Source organism: Zingiber officinale, chromosome 6A (assembly GCF_018446385.1).
Source record: "Zingiber officinale cultivar Zhangliang chromosome 6A, Zo_v1.1, whole genome shotgun sequence".
Classification (NCBI taxonomy): domain Eukaryota; kingdom Viridiplantae; phylum Streptophyta; class Magnoliopsida; order Zingiberales; family Zingiberaceae; genus Zingiber; species Zingiber officinale.
Genome location: NC_055997.1, coordinates 98,643,722 through 98,665,495, shown reverse-complemented (window position 1 = coordinate 98,665,495; position 21,774 = coordinate 98,643,722). Strand labels below are relative to the sequence as shown.

The following is a 21,774-nucleotide window of genomic DNA, read 5'->3' as shown; positions in this document are numbered from 1 at the left end:
AGGGTTATTTTGATCATTTATTATTATTTTTTCCTTAAAACATAGAGGGCTAAGTGTTATTGTTTAAATATAAGGGGACACTATTTTTGGATGGAAAACACAAGAGGATTTAAAGTTATTTAGCTTTATTTTTTTTTATAAATAGAATTTTATTATTAAATAAAACAATTTGAACTATGACGTCACCAATATTGTTAATTTTACAAAACAAGCAATGCTACGCTGCCGAATGCACCGCCAGCTCATGGATTCCTGATCCGGTCGCGACAGCGCGCAGGGGGAATCCTCCTCGTTAATGGCTTTCACTGGTGGAACCACGTGGGAGCGGCGCGCGAGGACATCCAAACCAATGATATGATGTTCGCTGTCCCGGACGAGGAAATCACCGTGGCCATGGCCATGTCCATGGATCCCGCATCGCATTCGCTACACTCTCCGTGACCATGGTGATGGCGCCATCTCCAATGGCGTCGTCCTCTTCTTCTTTGAAGCTGATCGCCATTGCCGTTCTTCTCGTCTCCTATCCTCTCTCCCTTCTCGTCTTCCCGCCTTCCTCCTCCTCCGTTCACAGATCCAAATCCAAACCCTCTTCCCCTTCTCGTCGCCGCCTCCAATCTCCGCCCTCCTCGTCATCGCCGTCGTTTTCTTGTTCTTCGGCGCTCGAAGTTCCCTCGGAACGACGGTGCGACTTCTCCCTCGCTCGATGCAGCGGCGGCGAGGGCGGTGGAGGCCTCATCAACTACGCTGCTATCCACTTCTGCCTCCTCTCCGGAAGCCACCGACTCTCCCTCCCAGCCCTAATCTTAATCCTCCTATTCCACTTTTATGTCCTTGTCTCTGCTGCCAGAGACCACTTCACCCCTGTCGTCACCCGCCTCGCCGCCCACCTCCGCCTCTCCCCTAGCATGGCCGCCGTCACTCTCCTTGCCCTCGGCAACGGTTCCCCCGATCTCTTCGCCTCCGTCGCTGCACTCCGCGGCGGCCACCCCCGCATCGGCCTCGCCGCCATTCTCTCCGCAGGCGCCTTCGTCTCCTCGTTCGTCGTCGGGGCTGTGGCTATCCTGGCTGCGCCGTTCCCGCTCGACCCGGGCCCCTTCGTGCGCGATGTCTTTTTCTACATCCTCGCCGCCTCGGCGCTTTTCTATGTCTACTTAAGCGCCGAGATCTTCCTCTGGCAGGCCGTCGGATTCATCCTCTTCTATCTCTTCTTCGTCGGGTTCGTTTTCTGGATGGATCTGGGGGCTGACGAAAGTAAGGAGAAGGAGGTGGAACGAGAGACTGTTCCGGCAGCGCAAGGCGAAGATGGTGAGACTAGGAAGAAGAAGGCCTTATATTTGGATACAACAGACATGGAGTCAGGACAGGCCACGGTAAACATCGAGGAAATAGAATTTGGGTGGAGTCCTCGTCGGGTGCTTGGAAAGGTACGACTTTTACGCTGGAATTCGGTTGCTAAAGTTTGCAAACTGTGAATTACAATCAATATATTTCCACACACTTGCATCAACACAAGTCTCACTGACATAGACCGGCATGTCATAGCTGTAGAATTTTCAGCATGGTGACGATCACATGGTGAAGACATTGAAGGGGATTGTTATAGGACCAAATAATTTACTGCTTTTGGTTTTCCTCTATTGATAGGATAGGCTTATGTAACTGCAATGTTGGTCTCCAACTTGGTGTTTTCAACTTCAAGTTCAATTGATAACAAAACTATTGTTTGACGTAAGCCTCTATTCAAGTGGTGTCATGCATTTGCTGCTTCGTTTGTGACAATATTTATTGAGAAAAGAAAAGGCACGTGATGTCTTTTTTAAATCACGTATTGTTTCTCTGCCTTGCCGAGTAATCTACAGGCTTGACCTTGCTGAGATTTAAGGTGCTTTTCAACAGTGAATATATTCTCTGAGACGTTTTTTTTTTACAATGAGTTAACCTTCCATGATTGAAATCTAGTTTTCTTGGGGGAGAGGATCCTTTATTGATGTCCAAATTATATTTCTTATTGACTCCAAGAAGCTAATATTTTAGACGCATCTCCTTTGATTGTTAAAATTGTTGAGAGGAAGAGGAAGGCCACCAAATAATGAATTCTGGCAATAACTATGACTTCCATAGTTCTTTTGTTTATCTATCTCTTCGGTTTCTAAGATCAGTGATTCTCTATTTTTACTCTCTTTTAGATGGCTTATTATGATATAATAAAGTGCTTCTTCTAGGTGGTATAAAGCAATATGGTTGCCTCTTTTTCTTTCTGACAAAAGCTGTGGTTCATATAGAATTTGTTGAGTGCCAATGATGATTGTCATTTGTTGGTCGGTAATTTGATCTGAATTTGAGGGATAATCTAGTTAAATCAATATCACTTCGTTTTTCTGTGCTAGTTAATATTTTTTTACATGTTTAGCATCCCTTTCCTTTTCATGGTAGTAGTTCCAGATGGCTAGTGCTATTAAATACTATTTGACGTTTTTTTAGCTTGCATATGGAGCTTTAAGTGGCTATCTCCCAGAACCTGTAGAAATTAAGTGATTTAGGTATCTTGGAATTATGTATTAAGCAAATGTTCAAAGTGTACTGGACTTCTGTTTAGCTGTAAAAATCATGTTAAACATTAATTCTATTAGTGTTTAGCTAAGATCTGAGCCTGACTCAGCTGGGATAAGACAAAGGATCAAAGGTATATCAAATTGGATCTAACCAAAAAGAGAGGGGAAAATAAACAATGGCAAAGATAGTGATCTGTAGTCTACAGGTTTATGTTTGTTCTAATAACACAAAGAAGGATGACAACATGAACTTCATTCAAGTGTATTTAAATCTGTTGGTGCAGCAAGAGGGGGGTGAATTGCCTGCAAATGAAAGTATACCCTCCTCAAGACTTTCAACTCAAAAATGCAACACTAATAAAAATGAAAGAATAGAAATAAAGAGGTTTCAGAATTTTAACTTGGTTACAACCTAGGGGGTTGTTAATCCAAGACGGTCGAACAGCTCTACTAGAATATCTCCTTCACTGTAGGTGGAGAAGCCTTTTTTACACACTTAGAATGCTCAGAGGTTGCTAGGAACTTAATAAGAGTTGAATGATTATTTCCTAGCTCCAGGGGCCTTTATATAGCTCCTGGAAACTCTATCTCGAGTGTTGAAGGCGCCTCCAAGGAGTTTGATCGGATAAAGCTTTATCCGATTGCAAACGTTCATTTTTACTGGGTCTGAGGCGCCTCTATTACCCTTGAAGGCACCTCGGACCGGAAAACAAACAAATAGTAATTTAAGAAAAATTACTAACCTAACATTGTAAGCACAAAAATTGCAATAATAGAATTTGCAACCTCAAATATTAAGATTTTTGATTTTCCTAACTCCCCCTAAACCTGTACCTAACTCTCCCCCTTTAATCATAGCAAAAAGAGTGGGGAAAAAGGGAATCATTTGTAAAAGAAAATTTCTAAGACATAATTATCTTTAAGAATTTTCAAAGAAATTTTGAAGTTGAACAATTATTAACGTTTGCAAGACATATTTTTAAAAGGAATCACTTGCAAAATGACTTAAAAAATTTGTTTGAGAAAAATTTCTAGGTAAAAAAAAATTTACTAGAAGAACGCTAAGTAGGTTTTAAAATTTTAAATTATTTTCAGAATAATTTTTAAGTAAAATATTAGTTAAGAAATGATTTTAACTTAAATAAACTGAGAATTTTCTAAGTCACGATTTTATGCAAAAAAAAACATTTTTCTAGAAAAAATTATTTTTGAAGAATTTCCAATAAAATGTTTAAAAAAAAAATTGAAAGCATTATATAATTCTAATTTTAATGCTTTTATCAGAAAGTTAATTAAACATTTTATTTCGATATTTTGGCTTCCATGTCGTGGCGAGGCACTAGGCCTTCTTGGTTATTGGAGCAACAACCACTTTCTTAGACAAAGCCTCATAAAGAAACTCACTGTTTAATTTCTTCTGAAAGTCTTAACTTAAAGAATTTTAACCTAGTAAAGATTTTGGAACCTAGTATAGGTTCCTTGCTACAGGGTTAGCTAAATATTTGGGCTGTACATAAGTCTTGGGAATCTTTCTAAGTTGTCGCTGATATTTTCTTATATACCAATTTAGCTTTCTATAAATTTTAAGTTTTGATTTTTGAAAAACATTTGTTTTTGAACATGCAGCAATTTTTAAATTTTTAATTTGTATTTTCAAACTGTCATTTTCTGATTTTAAGTTGTTAAATAACTCTAAGGGGCATGATTCTTCTAATTTTAATTTTAATTTTAATTTAAATTTTAATTTAAATTTTAATTTAGCATTTTCTTTTTCTAATTTTGCTAGATCTTTCGTAAGTACTTTGATAAATTGAAACGACTGAGTGAGGGTGAGATCACGTACTTTACTTACCTCACTTGGTGATGCTCCCCCTTCATCTTAGCTTTCCTCTTCTCATTCTCCCCCTTGATCTATGCTCATCTCTGAGTCCGAGTCATCTTCAAAGAGATGGTTGGCCATCAATGCTACTCTTGAGAAGGCTTCGACTTCTGACTTGGAGGATGAAGAATCGTCCCATGTAGCCTTCAGACTTTTGCGTGCAGAGAACGTCGGTCTCTAAGGCTTCTCCTTATGTTTTTTCTTCAACTTGGGGCAGTCATCCTTGATGTGCCCTTCCTCGTTGCAGTTGTAGCATCGAACCGTCCTTCTGTTGCATTGATGCTTCCTCGACTGCGATTTAAATTTATTAGTTTTAACAAATTTATATAACTTTCTTACCAGTAGTGTCGCTTTAGATTTGTCGATGGATGCTTTGGAGTCGGGATCGTCCATCTCGGCTTGTAGGGCAACGTTGAGTTTTGATTTCTCTATAGGTTCTGCAATTCGAGACTCGTGAAGTTCAAATATAGAGAATAAACTTTCTAACTACTTACCTCAAAGTCCTTAGAGATGTAGTAAGCATCTACTAAGGACGCCCACTCTGGATTTCTTGGGAAGGGGTTGAGCGCATACCAGATGGAATCTCGGTTCGTTACTGATTTGCCGAGATTTGTTAGTTGCGTTATCAGCTCCTGGATTCTAGCTTGGAGTTGCGCTACCTTCTCGCCTTTGTTCATCCGGAAATTCGTCAGCTGAGTCCGGAGGATGTCGCGCCTTGCTAACTTTGCTTCTGAGGTGCTTTCATGGAGCTCCAGGAATTTTTCCCAGAGGTGTTTAGCGGAGTCCTAGCTTCCGATCTAACTTACCTCCTGGGGCGGCAAGACGCTGAGCAGGTGGAATTCTCCCTTTTCGTTGGCCACGAAATCGGCTTGCTCCTTCTTCGCCCAATTGTATTCTTCCTTGTCTTTTGGGGGCTACATAACCATATTTCATAACAAGAAAAATATCAAACTCAGTCTTAAAAAATACCTCCATACGACGCTTCTACGTCGCGAAGTCTCCGTCGAATTTCGGAGGATGAATGCTTGTTCCGGCCATTGTCTTGATCTTCGTGCTTCAGTCGGCGATTAGTTCTTCTGAGGTTGTCGGGCTTTGATGCCACTTGTTGGTGCAGCGGGGCCAATAAGTGGGGGGTGAATTGCTTGCAAATGAAAGTATACCCTCCTCAAGACTTTTAACTCAAAAATGCAACACTAATAAAAATGAAAGAATAGAAATAAAGAGGAGACAGGATTTTAAGTTGGTTACAACCCAGGGGGTTGTTAATCCAAGGCGGTCGAACAACTATACTAGAATATCTCCTTCACTGTAGGCGGAGAAGCCTTGTTTACACACTTAGAATACTCAGAGGTTGTTAGGAACTTAATATAGAGTTGAATGATTATTTTCTAGCTCCAGAGGCCTTTATATAGCTCCTGGAAACTCTATCTCGAGTGTTGAAGGCCCCTCCAAGAGGGTTGAAGGCGCCTCCAAGGGTTTGATCGGATAAAGCTTTATCCGATTGCAAACGTTCATTTTTACTGGTCTGAGGCGCCTTCAAGGTTATGGAGGTGCCTCAGACAGTGCAGGCAGCGGAGGCGCCTTCAGCACTTCGTTGAAGGCGCCTCCAACTAACTTTCCAACTCCTTTTGACTTCATTTTAGCTTTCGATGCTCCAATAGCTTGGGTGATTGCGGCCAACCGGAATAGGACTCACCCGAATCCAATTACCGGCCTTTTCCTCGAGCAGACTTCCGTCCCGGCTTCTCGTCCCTCGAATGTCGCGCACGTTCTTCTCGAGTACTCTTCCGTTGCTCTCTCGTCCTTTGGACGCACCGAGCCTGTCGGCTCCCTTCCCGTGTCGTCCTTCTCGCTAGCTGCGTCTCCTGCTCGACTTCCTGCGCTCCTAAGTTCCTGCATACTTAGACACAGGGATGAGATAACTAGCAGGACCTAACCTAACTTGGTTGATCATATCAAAACACCCACGGGGTCCAACAAAATCTTCCTCATCAACTCCAAATATCTATCAGGTTTTAGGTCTTTAATAGTGTTGTTGAAGCTGAAGTGGTCTTATTGTTCCAATCCAAAAGTTGGAAACCATAATATATTAGGTTTAAAGTCCTCGATATTGTATTGTCACGACCCATCAATATCAGAGAATCATCCTATTAACTTAGCAAATTCAATCATTCATGTAAAATGCTTAAGCCTAGGTAATAGTAGTTTATCAATCTATGCATATAGATATTCATGATTAGCGGACAATCTCAAGATGTGACTTTTACTACCAGGTCATAAAATTTCATGAATAAATATCATATCTTGAATAACCGATAGTTGCATTCAGACTAAAGATGAATGAAAAGTGCAAGTGTCCCTCTTCACTTGTTTAATAGGTGTAGAGTTAAACCATTGTTAGCAGGCAGTATGACTTGAGACATTTCAATTGAATAGAAGGTAGATGAATCCAAATAGAAATTCATAAGTACTTTGATATGCTCTCTGGTTTTTGCAGGTACTAACTAAACTATTTTTTTTTTTTATCAAGATCTTAATGATTGCTATCTTTTGAAATTTTATGCAATTGCACAAGTTATCATACACTTCAAGCATGAGCAGATGATATCTTTCCCGTGCTTCTTTCATTCTGCTATTAGTTTTGGTTTAAATCCAATCTATCATGCCTTCTAAATTGCTCAAATGCGTTATTAGACAGGTAATGCAAATATGGGAAGTTCCAGTATCGACTATTCTGAAGCTCACAATCCCATCACCTTCCAGGTGGAGCAGATTTTACATTTCAGCTAACATAGGCTTGTGCCCCCTCATTCTTCTACACTCCTTGGATTCCTTCATTGCTCTGGACAAACAAATAGTATTCTTCATCCCTCAAATGCAATTCCCATTATGGTTTGTTGTCCTCCTTGTGAGCTTTTCTCTAGCTCTAGTTCACTTCATTTTCGAGAGGGAGCCTACCGAAACAGAATGGCTTCCTGGGACCTTGGTCGCCTTCATGATGAGCGTGTTTTGGATATCAACCACTGCAGGGGAACTACTGAATTGTTTGGAAACCATAGGAATCATAATGAAATTGCCACCTGCAATTCTCGGGTTGACGGTATTGGCCTGGGGAAACTCAGTCGGTGACCTTGTTGCTGATGTGGCCCTCGCCAAGGCTGGTCAGCCAGCAATGGCACTGGCCGGCTGCTTTGCCGGTCCCATGTTCAACATGCTGGTTGGGTTGGGTACTGCAATGGTGATTCAGACAGCAAGTGTGTATCCTGGAGCTTACGAGCTCCGGTTCCACGTGAGCATTGTGACCGCCTTTGTGTTTCTTCTTCTGAGCTTGATGGGATCCCTTCTAGTGGTGACATGGTTCAGGTTTAGGGTACCAAAGTTCTGGGGCTTTTGGCTTGTGGGGATTTACCTTCTCTTCACTGCAGTGAGCTTAGTGATTGCCGGTATTCCAGGATGAATTCAGTGTTTGATATGCAAGGTTACACCTACTATCACTTTCAATTATTGGCGGATACAATATATTACTGTAATCCGCAAAGCATTGGCGCGATAATTATACCGTTTGATCATATGTTCTGGCATCAGAACTTAACAAAACCCAACTTCAGTGCCACTGGGATTCTTCAAGTGCTTGCCTTCTCCATCAGCAGGAACCAGAGGCACTTCCAGCGCTCTTGTTAGATCTAATTTTTGTTTAACTTCTTTTTGATATATTTCTTGAGGGCAGTTTCTGAGCATATTTATGGTTACATGTTATTTTTAGAAATAGTATTTATATATTTAATTAAAAAAATTAAAGTCTTAATTATCTAATCATAAGGGTGGCTGAAATTATAAGTCTTAATTATTTTTTTTTTACTTTTCAATAAGATGTAAAATTATAGTCAATTAAAAATGAAGAGTTTTTACTTTACAACGCTATAAATTTTTTTAAGTGCACGTGGGTAATAATAATAATTTTTATTATATAAATAAATAAATTTAGAAATAGATAAATTTCTCACGGTGTCCATAGAAGCAGTAGCACTAAGCCACACGGCTTACATGGCAACCTCTCAAATTAATCTTTTGTTGCGTGCTCGCCTCGATGAATTCTGCAGGATCACGCAGGATTCAAATCTGGGTCCCACCTATTGAGACCATTGACGAGTTGACGCGTCGATACCGGTCCTACCAGCACTTTGGGTCCCACAAGTTCCAGGAATCATACGCGGCTGCATTAGTTTTCGGGTCCATCGCGGCGCTACGTATTCTATTTTACCGTCGGATGGAAAAGATGGGATGATCCGACGGTCAAAATAATCCAAACCCCGTGTTTCACTCATTGTGTTTCACCCAGTCTTGCACTCACTTCCCCTATTTATATCCATTCCCGGGAGTGTAACTGCACTCTGCTCAAGCTCCCTTATTGCTTCCTTCCCGCTCCTTCGCGAAGGAAATGGTTCTGCTGGCGCTCGTCGTATCGGCCACCAGGATCGCCGGAGTCCTGGTGGTGACCATCGTCGCCGCCAACGCCTTATCCTTCTCTCGCTACCGGTCGAAGAACCTCCGCCCCTTTTGCTCTCCGATCGACGAGACCGCCGATGTCCTCGCTGACTTCAGCGTCCTCCCCCCGGAAGGTAACCACTTCGAACCCTAACCCTAATTGTCGCTCTCTAGTTCAAGATCTTTAGGAACGCGCTCTTGGGTCCTTAAATCCCCTATTCACTGCTTGAGTTTGTCTGTGATTGTTTCTTTATTGTTCGAATTGATCGCGCATGGGTTAATCTGCAATATTTGATCTCTGTATATCTATAAAGAAATCGGACCTGAATGTGTTGAAGTAGCTTCAAGATTTTTGGTGGAATGTTAAAGTGGAAACACTAATCCTCCTTGGAGAGTTCTGGATATGGCGAAAAGGATTTGTAAGGTCGCATGCAAGGGTTTCCAAAACTAAGAAATCCTATGTGCATGTAAGTGAAGGCTATAACAATATGTAGACAAATAGCCAATTTATCTGATTTTACCGGATTATCTGCAGTTGGTTCAAGCAACTGGCCAACTGACTCGAACACCTTTTGGAGATATCTCGGCTGTAGAAGCATCTGCATCTGGAGTTCATTTTGGTCAATTTTGGGGAGGAAAAGTTAGCTGTCACAAAGTCAAACTTCAAGATTCTTTTGATCTTTCAATTTCTTTCTACTTTTGTTAGTTGACTGCTGTTTAGTGTTGGACTAGCTGCAATTAGGAGTACTAGTTCCAGGTTATTAGACTTTTAGAACCTTTAATTTTTTGAAGGATTAGATTCAGGAAATCAGGAAGCATACTTGTAAATTGGGCCATCCATTGTTATCTTTACAGGCCCAAGATCCTACTTTATTTTTTCAGGCTTTTTGAAGATTGATATGTGTGGAATAATGACAATATGTTATACAATATGATTTGGAAATTTACAAGTGAAGAAGGTAGAGATGTTAGAAACATTATTACTTCAAATACAGCAGTTGAAAGGATTTATGGGCTGAATTCAATAAGAGGTAACTTAATTATAGCGTATGTACTGTGGAACAATTTCATTTTTCATATTTTAGACTGCAGCTATGGTATATCAACACAGGCTTTACAATGCAACTTCATAAATGATTAATTTAGTCATCCTTTAATAAACTTAATTAGTTCTTTATTTATAATACAACCAATTGCAAATATGTAAATATTTTTTTTTTCTAATAACATTGACAGGCTTTCTTCCTCTTTTTCTTCTTAAAAAACAACTGCAAGAGCCTTGAAGGATAGCAAACTGAATCAAGTGCAAAAATATTAGAAATGATGTTGCTCTTTATTTTCTAGTTGCCCCCTCAATTATGTGCTTGTTAACTGATTACTTCTTCAGTGGAAACAGAGCGGTTCTTCTTTGGGTTGGCTACAGCACCAGCACATGTTGAGGACAATCTCAATGACGCTTGGCTTCAGTTTGCAGAGGAACAATCACCTGCTATTGCAACACATATTGAGCAGCAGCCAGTGGATTCCTCACTTGCTTCTGCTAGTGATAGTGGTTCTCAGCAAGGCTCTTTAGCTAGAGATGAAAATCAAAAGACAGGTGCCTTAGGCATTAAGAAGCCTCTTAAGATTGCTATAGAGGCCATGATCAGAGGCATTGAAAAATTTTCAGAAACAGAACAGTTGAATGCTGATCCAGAATTCCACCCTGCTGTTGCTTCTTGGCATAATGTGCCTCGCCCGTGTGTATACTAGCCTTTTGTTCGTGTCTTTACTTAGTTGTATAACACAAATATTTGAGTTTTTATTCTTATAGATCAAATTGTTCCATTTAACAGATCACAGCGTCCTTTGAGATCATTTACTAATGCACTAAATACAAAATGTATAGTAGCATGTTGCAAGGCAATTTTTCCATTCAACATATCACAATATCTGTTGAGAAGGATAAAACAAGTGATGCAAACATAAAAGGAAAAAAAACTGATAACTTGACACTGAAGAAACTAACACCAGTAATTCAACTCAGTTTATCTAGTATAGAATTCCAAATTAGAAAATTTAGTCAAACTAATTTGTTTAAATATAGAAACAGATTAGTTCCTTATCTAGAAGCTTAATATTTAGGATTACTGGCCATTTTACGATTTCACGATTTTCACTGTTATGTTTCATGTGTCTATTGCACAAAGACTGCTAGAAGAAGTGCTAGATTGTAAATATAGGCTGCAATCAGTGGAAACTTGAAAATTTATGTGTCAATTTGTAGCATTGACATATTTATTTAAAACTATTTCTGATTTATCTGCAGTAGACCTATTAAATCAAACAGTGCACTCTCCTTTGACCCCCTAGATCAAACTATTTCATAAACTTAACCAAATTACTTATTGTGTCTTTTTGCTTTGTTGTGCTGTCTTAATTGGGTTTATTTAGTTTTTATTTAGCCAAACAATTTATCCTGGTCTTAGGAAAGAGAGGTTGCGATTTTGGTCTGATCCTGACATTGAGTTGAAGCTTGCCAAAGATACTGGAATCAGTGTTTTCCGGATGGGAATAGATTGGGCAAGAATAATGCCAAGAGAACCAAGACAAGGAATTAGTGATTCAGTAAGTTGTGGAAGACTTATTTTTTTCTTGTGATATTAATTAACTTTTTATGTGAAGGTCATCTGAATTGAGACTTCTAAAAGTTTGTGTGAAGGTCTGAGTAGTCCAAGCATTATATTTTCAATTCACTTTATTATCCAATCATTACTTTTTAAGTGATTCCTTTTGTAATTATAAGGTCATCTTTGCAAAGGTTTTTTTTTCCAATGAAAATTAGTTTTTCTTTTGAAGTTATCCTTCAGTTTTCAGCTAAAAGATTTAGTGAAGAGGCTGTTGTGTAGGTTAATTTTGCTGCATTGGAGCGCTACCGATGGATCATTGGAAAAGTTCGCTCTTATGGAATGAAGGTTATGCTTACTTTATTTCATCACTCACTTCCTCCTTGGGCTGGAGAATATGGAGGATGGAAATTGGAGAAAACAGTTGACTACTTCTTGCAATTTACCAAGTGATCCTTCGTAAACTTAAACAACTTTATAAGTCTCAGGAGTATTCTTCACCTGAATTTCCCACTGAATATCTTGTGGAAATTGTCAAAAATCATAGTTCTTTCTCCAATACTTCATTTCGTTATCCGTTGGTGAACTTTTTGTTAAATGTAGCTGTTGTTCCTTGAGATTCTAAACGTGTCCTAACTTTTGGCAACCAGGATCGTTGCTGATCGAGTAGCTGATTTGGTGGACTACTGGGTTACATTTAATGAGCCTCACATCTTTGTAATATTAACATACTGTGCTGGTGTCTGGCCTGGTGGTAATCCTGACATGATTGAAGTAGCCACATCTACTTTGCCTACTGGTGTTTTTAAGCAAGCGATGCATTGGATCGCTGTTGCTCATGTAAAGGCCTATGATTGCATCCATGGAACAGAGTATTATACAATGTAAGATGCATTTACTTTTATATATTTCATTAGTTTCATAACCTCAGCATATACACTTCAAATTATAACTTTATCATGCGACTTCTTGATTCGTGGCATGATTTGCAGGAGCCTTATCAAACCAAATGTTGGTATCGCTCACCATGTCTCTTTTACTCGACCATATGGCCTCTTTGATGTTGCTGCTGTTACACTGGCTAATTCTCTCTCGGTCTTTCGCTTCGTGGATGACATTTGTGATCAGCTGGATTTCATAGGGATCAACTACTATGGACAGGTTTGCACCCTCATAAATCATTTACTGCAAAAGAAAAGAAACAGATACACAGTTTGTCACTTTTCACTTTCACCAGGAAGTAATTTCGGGACCTGGTCTGAAGCTGGTGGACGATGACGAATACAGTGAATCCGGTCGGGGTATCTACCCCGATGGCTTATTCCGAATCCTCCTCATGTTCCATGAGAGATACAAGCACTTAAATCTGCCATTCATTATCACTGAAAATGGAGTTTCTGATGAGACTGATTTGATTCGGCAGCCATATTTACTGGAGCATTTGCTGGCGGTATATGCAGCCGTGCTTACAGTTATGCACTCGATACCCACTCCTATAATTAGTCGTTAGTGAATAAAATTCGTCTTTTTGTGTGTGTGTTTTCAAGGATTTAAATGCGCTTCTGCAGGGTGTTCGTGTGCTTGGTTATCTGTTCTGGACAACTTCAGATAACTGGGAATGGGCCGATGGATATGGTCCTAAATTTGGGCTCGTCGCAGTTGATCGTGCCAATAACCTTGCACGTATTCCCCGTCCCTCGTATTACTTGTTTAAAAAGGTAGCACATGCCGCAATTTTTAGAATTTTATTTAAAATTTTGTATTCCTTTGCATTCGGATTACTCTTTTTATGTTTAATGCAATTAGGAAGTATAAAATGCAGGTGGTGGAGACAAGGCAGGTAACAAAGGCGGAGAGAATGCGTGGGTGGAGCGAACTCCAGCTCGCTGCCAGAGAAAAGAGAACACGACCATTCTACCGTGCTGTTGACAGGCGTGGACTTATGTACGCAGGTAATTAAATACATTTATTTTTGATTTTTTTTTCATACAATTATGGACTTATGGACCATACAGGAGGTCTAGATGAACCTACTCAGCGAGCTTACATCCAAAGGGACTGGAGGTTCGGCCACTATGAAATGTCTAGTTTACAGGACCCCGTCAGCCGCACTTGGAGGTTTATTTCCAGAACATTCTCGAGCAGGAGAAAGGCACAAACCGAGGAGGTGGATGATCAACTTCTCCTACCCGATGCCGTTTAACTAGTAGTGAATGGAAAAGGCAAGGTCAAATTCTCAATATTATTTGAAAATTCCAAAGTCTTTCTCACTGTACCGTAGTATGCATCTTCTTTCTTTTTTTTTCAAACTTGTCAGTTGATAAACAACACAAGCAAATGTGAAATTTCTTTAAAAATGTGAAATTGTTGAATTTTCAGCCCTTAGAGATTAACTATTCTTTATATCTTGCCTACAAATCCAGCATTCGAAAATATATTCGATGACTACATCATTTCATGAATTTTTAATATGATCCATAAATATTTGTAAATTATCTGAATTGCACTACAATATCATTTCATAAGTTATTTTATTCATTATCCATTCTATTCCAAGCAAATCTCAACACAATATTTTGCAGGGTTCAACGACAAACACAATACATGTTCTACAAGCAATTCAAATAGTTATAACATTTTAAATACTTCAATAATCTAGGAAAAGAAAAGTCCAACTTAAGAGTAGACATTGAGGAATAGTGCAAAAATAATAGATCTATTGCTTCTTCAGTCAGCCAACTTTTTCCAAGCCGCAAGCAATTCTTCAAAGGTAAGAGAATGGCTCGTTCATTGACCCGACCCTGATGGTTGGATAAAGCAAGGATGAAGAAATGAAATGTGTGCTTGTTTCTACTTCCTAGTTTTACTATCAGCCTTCTCCCTCTCCCTGTTGTTGTACAATCTCTCCAACATTCGTTTAGCCTCGCACGAGGGGAAATTACTCAGATCATAATAGTGTGGGGCTATGTCAATCAACCTGAATATCAAACAAAAGTAACAGAGATTTAGGCATATTTCACTAGAGATCACCAATGGAAAGTTGAACATTGTTTGAAGCACAAAATGCTAGACCACAGATGACAAATTTTAATGAATTTCATCCCTATCTTCTTCCTAGGCAAATTATCTTCTTGACTTTCTTTCTTTCCTAGTAGACAACACAAATAATAATAATAATAATAAACTATTTATCTTCCTAATTATATACTTCTCTCAGTATCTATCTTTTCAATTTTCCAATTGATGATTTTTAAAAAAAATAAATAAGAAAGATATTATAAGAAAAAAAAAAGAGAGGAGAATACGAGGAAAGCACAAACAAGTACCTGATTGTCCTTAACCGTCAGATAATGTCCAGTCCTCTCTAGATGAGCTACCTGCATGAAGTACCCTGCAAGCATTGCTTTTCGGATGTTGATGTAATAATCTCGGCTGCTGAAGTCTGTGCTGCATAGCTTCATGTTGAACCTAGCCATGATGCGCACAAGCTGCTGCCTCACATTGTCTGCAGCCTTCATAGTCCTATGGTTTATAAAATTCTCATAACACCATGAAGAATCCTCGCCTGCACAAAGCAAGTCAATTTCAGAAAACATTGAAACATTGCATATGATGAAATTGGTTCTGATGTGTATTATGAACTCACCGTTTTGCTTGTATGCATGATATACATTCAACAGCGTGAGGTGATCTCCATCAATGTGACCAAACCGTGCTTTGGCTTCATCTGCAGCTTTCTGAGCCTCCCTAGGCCGGAGAAAGCAATTGGGTACTAGAAATAGAATTTGTTATCACAGAGGAGGCCCACTGAAGGTCAGCATATGCATGGAGTCGAGACGAAACTGCTTCATAAGAAACTATCTGAGAAATTGAAACTATCTAGATTGTCCTGAAAGACTGGTTAAGAAACCATGCTAAATTGATCATTAGATCCAAAAGCATGATCAATTGAGCACCAGTCTTGTCCAAGGAATCATAAAGCCATCATAGGCATACTCTACATATCTCACATGAGTTATGATGATACTTTAACCACAGACTACAAATTAAGGCGAAGCTAGCAATGCTTTCAAACTAAAATGCTGCTAAGATATTTTGCAATGGAGACTGAAGCTTGGAGACCAACAAGGCAAAATGTGCAATGTTTGCAAACTAAAATGCCATTTTGATATTTTGCAATGGCAATTGCAGCTTGCAGACCACCAGTGCTATGTGACACTTTAGTGACAATTTTTTCCCAAAAGAAATGTGGAACTTTTAGATACTCAATTGAGTTACAAATGATATTCTACCATAAGTCTAAATAATATACTATGATATTTTGCAACGACTTCTGCATCTTGCAGACTAACAATGCTATGAAAACATATTCATATGAGATTTTTTTAACCAAACGTGAAGAAAGAAAATGAGGCAATTAAACCACCAAATGATACTCCACTAGAAATCTAAATCATAATCGAGGGGCAAAGAACACAAATATTAAACAACAAAAAAACAAAGAGAGAAAATTATTTGTTCACCTGAGAGCATTGCAGATATTGAGAGAATTTCATTGGAGCAGTTGAACTCTGGACTAACAACCAACATCTTAGCCATCTGAGGGTCTAAGGGAAACTCACTCATAATCTCACCTAGCTTAGTTAAATTGCCATCATCATCAAGAGCACCAAGATAGTTTAAGACCTCGAGTGCTCGCATCAATGTTTCAGGAGCAGGAGGATCCATAAAGTCAAAATGCACAAGATCATCAATTCCCAGTTTCTTCAAGGTAAGAACTGTATTTGCTAAATTAGACCGGAGAATCTCTGGATATGTTTGTTCATGTAAGTCACCTTTGAAGCTTTTCTCAGTGTATAGTCTGAAACATTTCCCAGGTTGTGTTCTACCAGCACGCCCTGCCCTTTGATGTGCACTAGCCTTTGATATTGGAGAGATAAGTAAAGATTCTACACGTATCCGTGGGTTATACACCTTTTGTTTAGAGAACCCAGGATCAATCACATAAACAATGCCATCAATAGTCAATGAAGTTTCCGCAATGTTTGTTGACACCACAATCTTCCTTCCAGGCGGCCCACCTTCCTCCAGCGGTGCTGGTGCAGGTTCAAATATCTTCTGCTGCATCAGAGGGGGTAGGGTAGAATACAAAGGCACAACTTTCACAGGTCCAACTTGGTCACCCAAATTATTAATCTCTTTTGTTAATTTCCTACATGCATCTTCTATTTCTTCCTCTCCAGTAAGAAAAACAAGAATGTCACCCTGAGGTTCACACATGTGTATCTGTACAACAGTGCGAATAGCAGCTTCCAAGTAATCTCTTTCAGGATCCTGTGTGTAGAAAATTTCCACCGGATGCAACCTACCAGGTACCTTCATTAAAGGTGCCCCACTAAAGTAACCCTGGAACTTCTCAGCCTCGAGGGTAGCACTCATTACCACTAATTTCAAATCCGATCTATTTTTCAATACTTCTTTCAGAAGCCCAAACAACACATCTGTTGCCAAGGTTCGCTCATGAGCCTCATCTAGAACTATCACCTTATATCTCTCCAATAGTGGATCAGCCATTGCCTCTCTTAAAAGCATACCATCAGTTAGGTACCTGGCAATACAAATAATACCAGTATGTGCGCATTAGAATTACAAAATGATGGAATGAAAGTGTTGGTCTCTGATAAATATCATGCATATCTACAAATTGAATGTATGCAGAATTATAAACTATCAACCTCCCAACATATCATGATAGGTATGTAAGCATCACCCCACCCACCACTTGCCCTCTCAAGGCTACCATGATTTACCTCCCTCGTGATGGCCTTGGGTTGGGTGCGGCAGGGGCACTGGGGGCGAGCGATTTCGCCTTTTTGCAGATGATAGGTATGTAAGCATCAACATATCAAATCACATTTACTACCAAAGCAAGGCCAGAACTGCTTTGGTTTTGCATATACTGCATTGCTTATTAGCAAGGGAGTAGATAGTGAATAAAATAAAAAAAATACGAAACTAGTTGAAATCACAGAGACCATGTATCACTGGAGCTAGCAGAATCCATCAACTTACTTCAGCATAGTCTTGTGACTACTGCAATCTTCAAATCGAATGCTATAACCAACTTCTTCTCCTATTGTTACATCCATCTCCTCTGCAACTCTACGAGAAACGGACATTGCAGCAACTCGTCGAGGTTGAGTGCAAGCAACCATTGACCGCTTGCCTACATCCTCATATTCCAAAACAAATTGGGGAATCTGTTCAATGACAAATTATCCCTATTATAAATGAGAATCTCATAAAATATGGTGCATCATGTAAGTGAATCTAAATTAACAGAAATAATACAATCTAAATAGCAGTAGATATGTCTCAAATAGAAATCACCACAAAAACAACTAATATTTAAAACTAAACCCAAAAAATGTTGAGAGTGTAGAATAATCACCAAATTTTCAAGTCAGAGAAACCAAAATAGAATGCAGTCTTGCTAGCTGCTGCTGCATGCATCAAGAGTTGTCTCCATACTTGTCTCGCAGGACACAAACTAAATATTGGTATTGGAGGCTCCATGTTTAGCATGCCTAATATTGTTTGATATTACAAAAGAGTATGAAGGAAAACATTTTTCAAAAAGAGTGGGATTCAAATTAGTAGCTACATCCAAACTTGGCCAGTAGATATGCTATAGTACAACCTGATCAAGAAAAGTTGGTCTTAGTCAGCCAAATAAGGCGATTTTATTCATGCATCATATTACTCTACTACTTGACTCATCACTTCTTAAGAATGAAATATTTATGTGGCTAATTCTAATAAGTAATTAAGAGAAAAAAGTTCTAAACAATAATATATTGTAACAAATTCTAGAGAAAATAAACGAATAGCCAGTCATTGAGAAAATAAAGGGGATAATATTTTGAAGGGAAGCTTCCAATATGCCTAATTTTTTTGATAGTATCATCGGTCGTAAAATGGTGAAGTAACGAACCTGAGTTGTTTTACCACTGCCAGTCTCTCCGACCAAAATCACAGTTTGGTTCGCCTTCAACACCTGCAGAAACTCATCTTTCTGCTGCCAAACAGGCAGGGCCTTCCTCTTCTCCAATATCTCGTAGTATCTCGTTGAGTAGGGCCGTCCGTTCCACCGGTTGATCCCAGAGGGCACCGCTGGCGGCTTGAAGGACAAAGAACCGTTGACCTTGGAAAGCTTTGCCGATACGGATGTCTCATCCACGACGTCGAATAGACTCACCTTCCGCTTCCTCTCTGTCGACATTGCGAACTCCTGCTCCGCCAATCAAACCCAGAAACCCTAGAAGAAGACTGAGAATCACTCCTGCCGCCTCGTCGCCGTCGGTAGCCTAAGCTCCGGAAGGATTGACGGCGAATCGGAGAGTAGGGTTTTGAGATGGAAACCCTAGAGTTCGGGAGCAATAGCCGACATTCGTTGAAGAGATTGAAGGTCTCTTAAAGCTTGCGTGCACTTAAATACTTGCAATGCTTTGAAATCACAATTAGGCCCTTTGCGATTTGAAATGACGTAATATATAATTTAATATTTGACTTTTTATTTTATCAAATTAAATATTTTTATTATAAACTAAAGAAAAGTGTATATATATACTGTTTAATAATCGATCGCTTCCTTTGAGGGCCATTATTTCGAAATTAATCAGTTTGTAAAGATTATATATTTCCTTAAAATAATAATAATAATATATTTTTTATAAAAAAAATAACTTAGAATTATTATAAGTGGATCAAAATTATTTGAATATGAAAAGAAAATTATTTAATATTAATCAACACTATATTAATAATATAAGTTAAATTATTTTAATTTTATTTAAAAAAATCAACTTAATACTATAATATAAAATAGTTTAATTAAAACTACTTAAAGAGTTATTGTAATTTTGATTAAAATTATTAAGATAATATTAGAATAAAATTATTCTTTTTACAACAGAGCAAATAAAAAAACACCTTTAAATTTTATCCGATTAATTTTTTATTGAATAATAAAATAAATCTAAAGAACATTATTTAAATATCTGCGAAACATAAAGGCTCTACACCCAATTGAAATGTCTCGGATAGTGAGAAACTTACATGGACCGAACTGGGAGTTTCAGATTCGATACTGAAGGTCCGACCGAGTAGAGGGATGAATAGTCTTGTAAATTAGATTAATATTTTCTTTTACTTTCTTTCTTAGTAATGATAAATCCATATTAGTTAAACAATAAAACATAAATTAAAATAATAAGAAATAAACAACTTTTACTTAATTATAACTTGAGAAAGTTGTTAATCTAAGATAAATAAATGCTCATAAAAAGTTGAAGTTCCCCTTTGATGAACATGGAATAGTCTCTTATAGACGTTGATAGCGCAGAATTATAAAGCAAAATAAAAGAAATGAAATCATAGAGTTGTAAACGAGTGTTGTGTTGAATCGAGACGCACGTGAGAGAGGGAGTGGGGGTGAATAACGTGATTTTAAAAAACTTGTTCTTTTCGATTTTGAAAACAAAGTGCACAACGGAAATACAAACAAAAACAAAAACAAAAAAGTAAAAACAAGTAAAAGACAAGAACGCAAACGGTTTTACTTGGTTTGAAACCTTCGGCAACTCCTACTCCAAGAACTAGGTCTCACGGACCTATCGATGGGTAATTCACTAAAAGCTTCTTCCGGAACCGTCGGAAGAGATAATCAAGTACAAAAGAATCAGAAAAGTATAATAGACTACACTTTCCGTTTGCAGAAATTAAAAACAGAAATTAAATTATGTTACCAAACACTTTCGTAGACGGTCTGCTTGAGCTCGGTGTTTGGACGGCTTCTCGGCGGTAGTCGAGCGTAGTAGAATCGCAACAGGGCAACAACAGGAAGTCAGAGCAATCGGAAAGCTAAATTGGACGTGTAGGAACTCGTGTAGAAGTTGATGTTAAATGAAGAGGTTAAATGCTCTTTTATAGAGCGTGAAAGACGCCTTCCATAGCCTTGAAGGCGCCTTCAATCCCCCAAGTTTAATCCTAATCAATCCGGCTCTTATCAGTGACAAATTTTAAATTTTATCCGTTGGAAGGCATCTTCCATGGCACTGAAGGCACTTTCCATGAACAGTGCAGAAGGTGTCGTCCATGAATAATACGAAAGACACCTTCCGTAGCATGGAAGGTGTCTCGAGCACTGTTCACCCGAGACGTTTTGTGCTCCTCTTGCCTAGTAAAATGTGTCAGTTCAATAAACTAAATAATAATCTACAAGATAGTGTTAGGACAATAATAATAAGGAGTGGTAATTAGATTTTGTCTTCCCGAAACCAGGATCTAGTCAATGTCTCAATTTAGGTTTTCGAAATGAACCTAAATTGGACTAACGTCTACTATCTCTTCGAACGGAGGCGCGTCCTCACTAAGTCACTCTCCTCTAATGACTTGCCTCTACTTATGAGGTGTAGAGTTACCTTTCAAAATCCCACATCCGAACTTCGGGAAACGAACATCTCGACTTATCGAAATCGCACATCCGATCTTCACCCATTGGGAAACAGACATCCTGACCTATTAGAATCACACATTCGGTCTTCTCCACTCGGGAATTACACATCCTGACTTGCCGAAATCACATATTCGATCTTTACTTTTCAAGAATTGTACATCCCGACCTTTGTCAGAATCCCACATCTAAACTTCAACCCGTCAGGAATCAAACATCTGACTGGGGTTAGCCAACCCTACACACTCGATAGCAAAGTTAAATAGCAACACATCTAATTTTAACTTATTTATCATTCATCAAAACTCGGATTTGACCATTAGTGCTGACTACACCAATAATCTCTCCATTTTTTATACAATGACAACTTAAGTTAAAGTTAGAAAAATAATGCAGAAGGAATAGCAATAAAAATTAAGCAAGTTCTGTTCCATTCTCTTAAGCATTTTAGGGTTAAGGCTTTTAAATTTTTAGTTTTTCTTATATAATCCTTATCCTCTCTTTTTGACATTCATCAAAAAATATGTAAGTATACCAAAGTATTGAAACACACAAGTGAGTATAAACATTTCAAAATAAGCATAAAAACTTATAGATTTATTGTAGGGAGGAGTTTAGTGTTTAAAAAAAATCACTTAATTTTGAAAATTAATTCAAAGTTTATAACATATTTTGAAAGTTAACTTTTGCAAAATAATTTCAAATTTTAAAGTTTTTACAGTAGCTTCTAAGATATTT

The 21,774-nt window shown here is 38.6% G+C and overlaps 3 protein-coding genes across 6 annotated transcripts; 2 read left to right on the top strand and 1 right to left on the bottom strand.

The window, feature by feature from the left end:
* The first annotated feature begins 284 nt into the window (after positions 1 to 284).
* LOC121997104 (cation/calcium exchanger 5-like) lies at positions 285 to 8,192 on the top strand. Of its 2 annotated transcripts, none has more exons than XM_042551352.1 (2): positions 285 to 1,424; positions 7,130 to 8,192. In XM_042551352.1, exons 1-2 carry the CDS (start codon positions 444 to 446, stop codon positions 7,886 to 7,888), a joined length of 1,740 nt encoding a protein of 579 aa, XP_042407286.1. In that variant the 5' UTR covers positions 285 to 443; the 3' UTR covers positions 7,889 to 8,192. The 2 variants fall into 2 exon arrangements, with proteins under 2 accessions (XP_042407286.1, XP_042407287.1); XM_042551353.1 differs by having other exon boundaries at positions 288 to 1,424; positions 7,126 to 7,362.
* A 638-nt stretch (positions 8,193 to 8,830) lies between these two features.
* LOC121997102 (beta-glucosidase-like SFR2, chloroplastic) lies at positions 8,831 to 13,907 on the top strand. 2 transcript variants are annotated; one of them, XM_042551349.1, is made up of 10 exons: positions 8,831 to 9,050; positions 10,313 to 10,655; positions 11,385 to 11,523; positions 11,805 to 11,971; positions 12,173 to 12,406; positions 12,515 to 12,683; positions 12,760 to 12,993; positions 13,091 to 13,240; positions 13,345 to 13,474; positions 13,538 to 13,907. In XM_042551349.1, exons 1-10 carry the CDS (start codon positions 8,870 to 8,872, stop codon positions 13,723 to 13,725), a joined length of 1,935 nt encoding a protein of 644 aa, XP_042407283.1. In that variant the 5' UTR covers positions 8,831 to 8,869; the 3' UTR covers positions 13,726 to 13,907. The 2 variants fall into 2 exon arrangements, with proteins under 2 accessions (XP_042407283.1, XP_042407282.1); XM_042551348.1 differs by having other exon boundaries at positions 10,304 to 10,655.
* A 132-nt stretch (positions 13,908 to 14,039) lies between these two features.
* Positions 14,040 to 18,999, bottom strand: LOC121997103 (probable pre-mRNA-splicing factor ATP-dependent RNA helicase DEAH2). Of its 2 annotated transcripts, XM_042551350.1 has the most exons (6): positions 18,517 to 18,999; positions 17,595 to 17,782; positions 16,046 to 17,130; positions 15,169 to 15,294; positions 14,843 to 15,087; positions 14,040 to 14,588 (listed from the first exon to the last, which is right to left on the bottom strand). In XM_042551350.1, exons 1-6 carry the CDS (start codon positions 18,802 to 18,804, stop codon positions 14,373 to 14,375), a joined length of 2,148 nt encoding a protein of 715 aa, XP_042407284.1. In that variant the 5' UTR covers positions 18,805 to 18,999; the 3' UTR covers positions 14,040 to 14,372. The 2 variants fall into 2 exon arrangements, 1 of the variants encoding a protein (XP_042407284.1); XR_006116220.1 differs by lacking the exon at positions 14,040 to 14,588 and having other exon boundaries at positions 14,945 to 15,087; positions 15,169 to 15,364.
* Between the last annotated feature and the right edge of the window lie 2,775 nt (positions 19,000 to 21,774).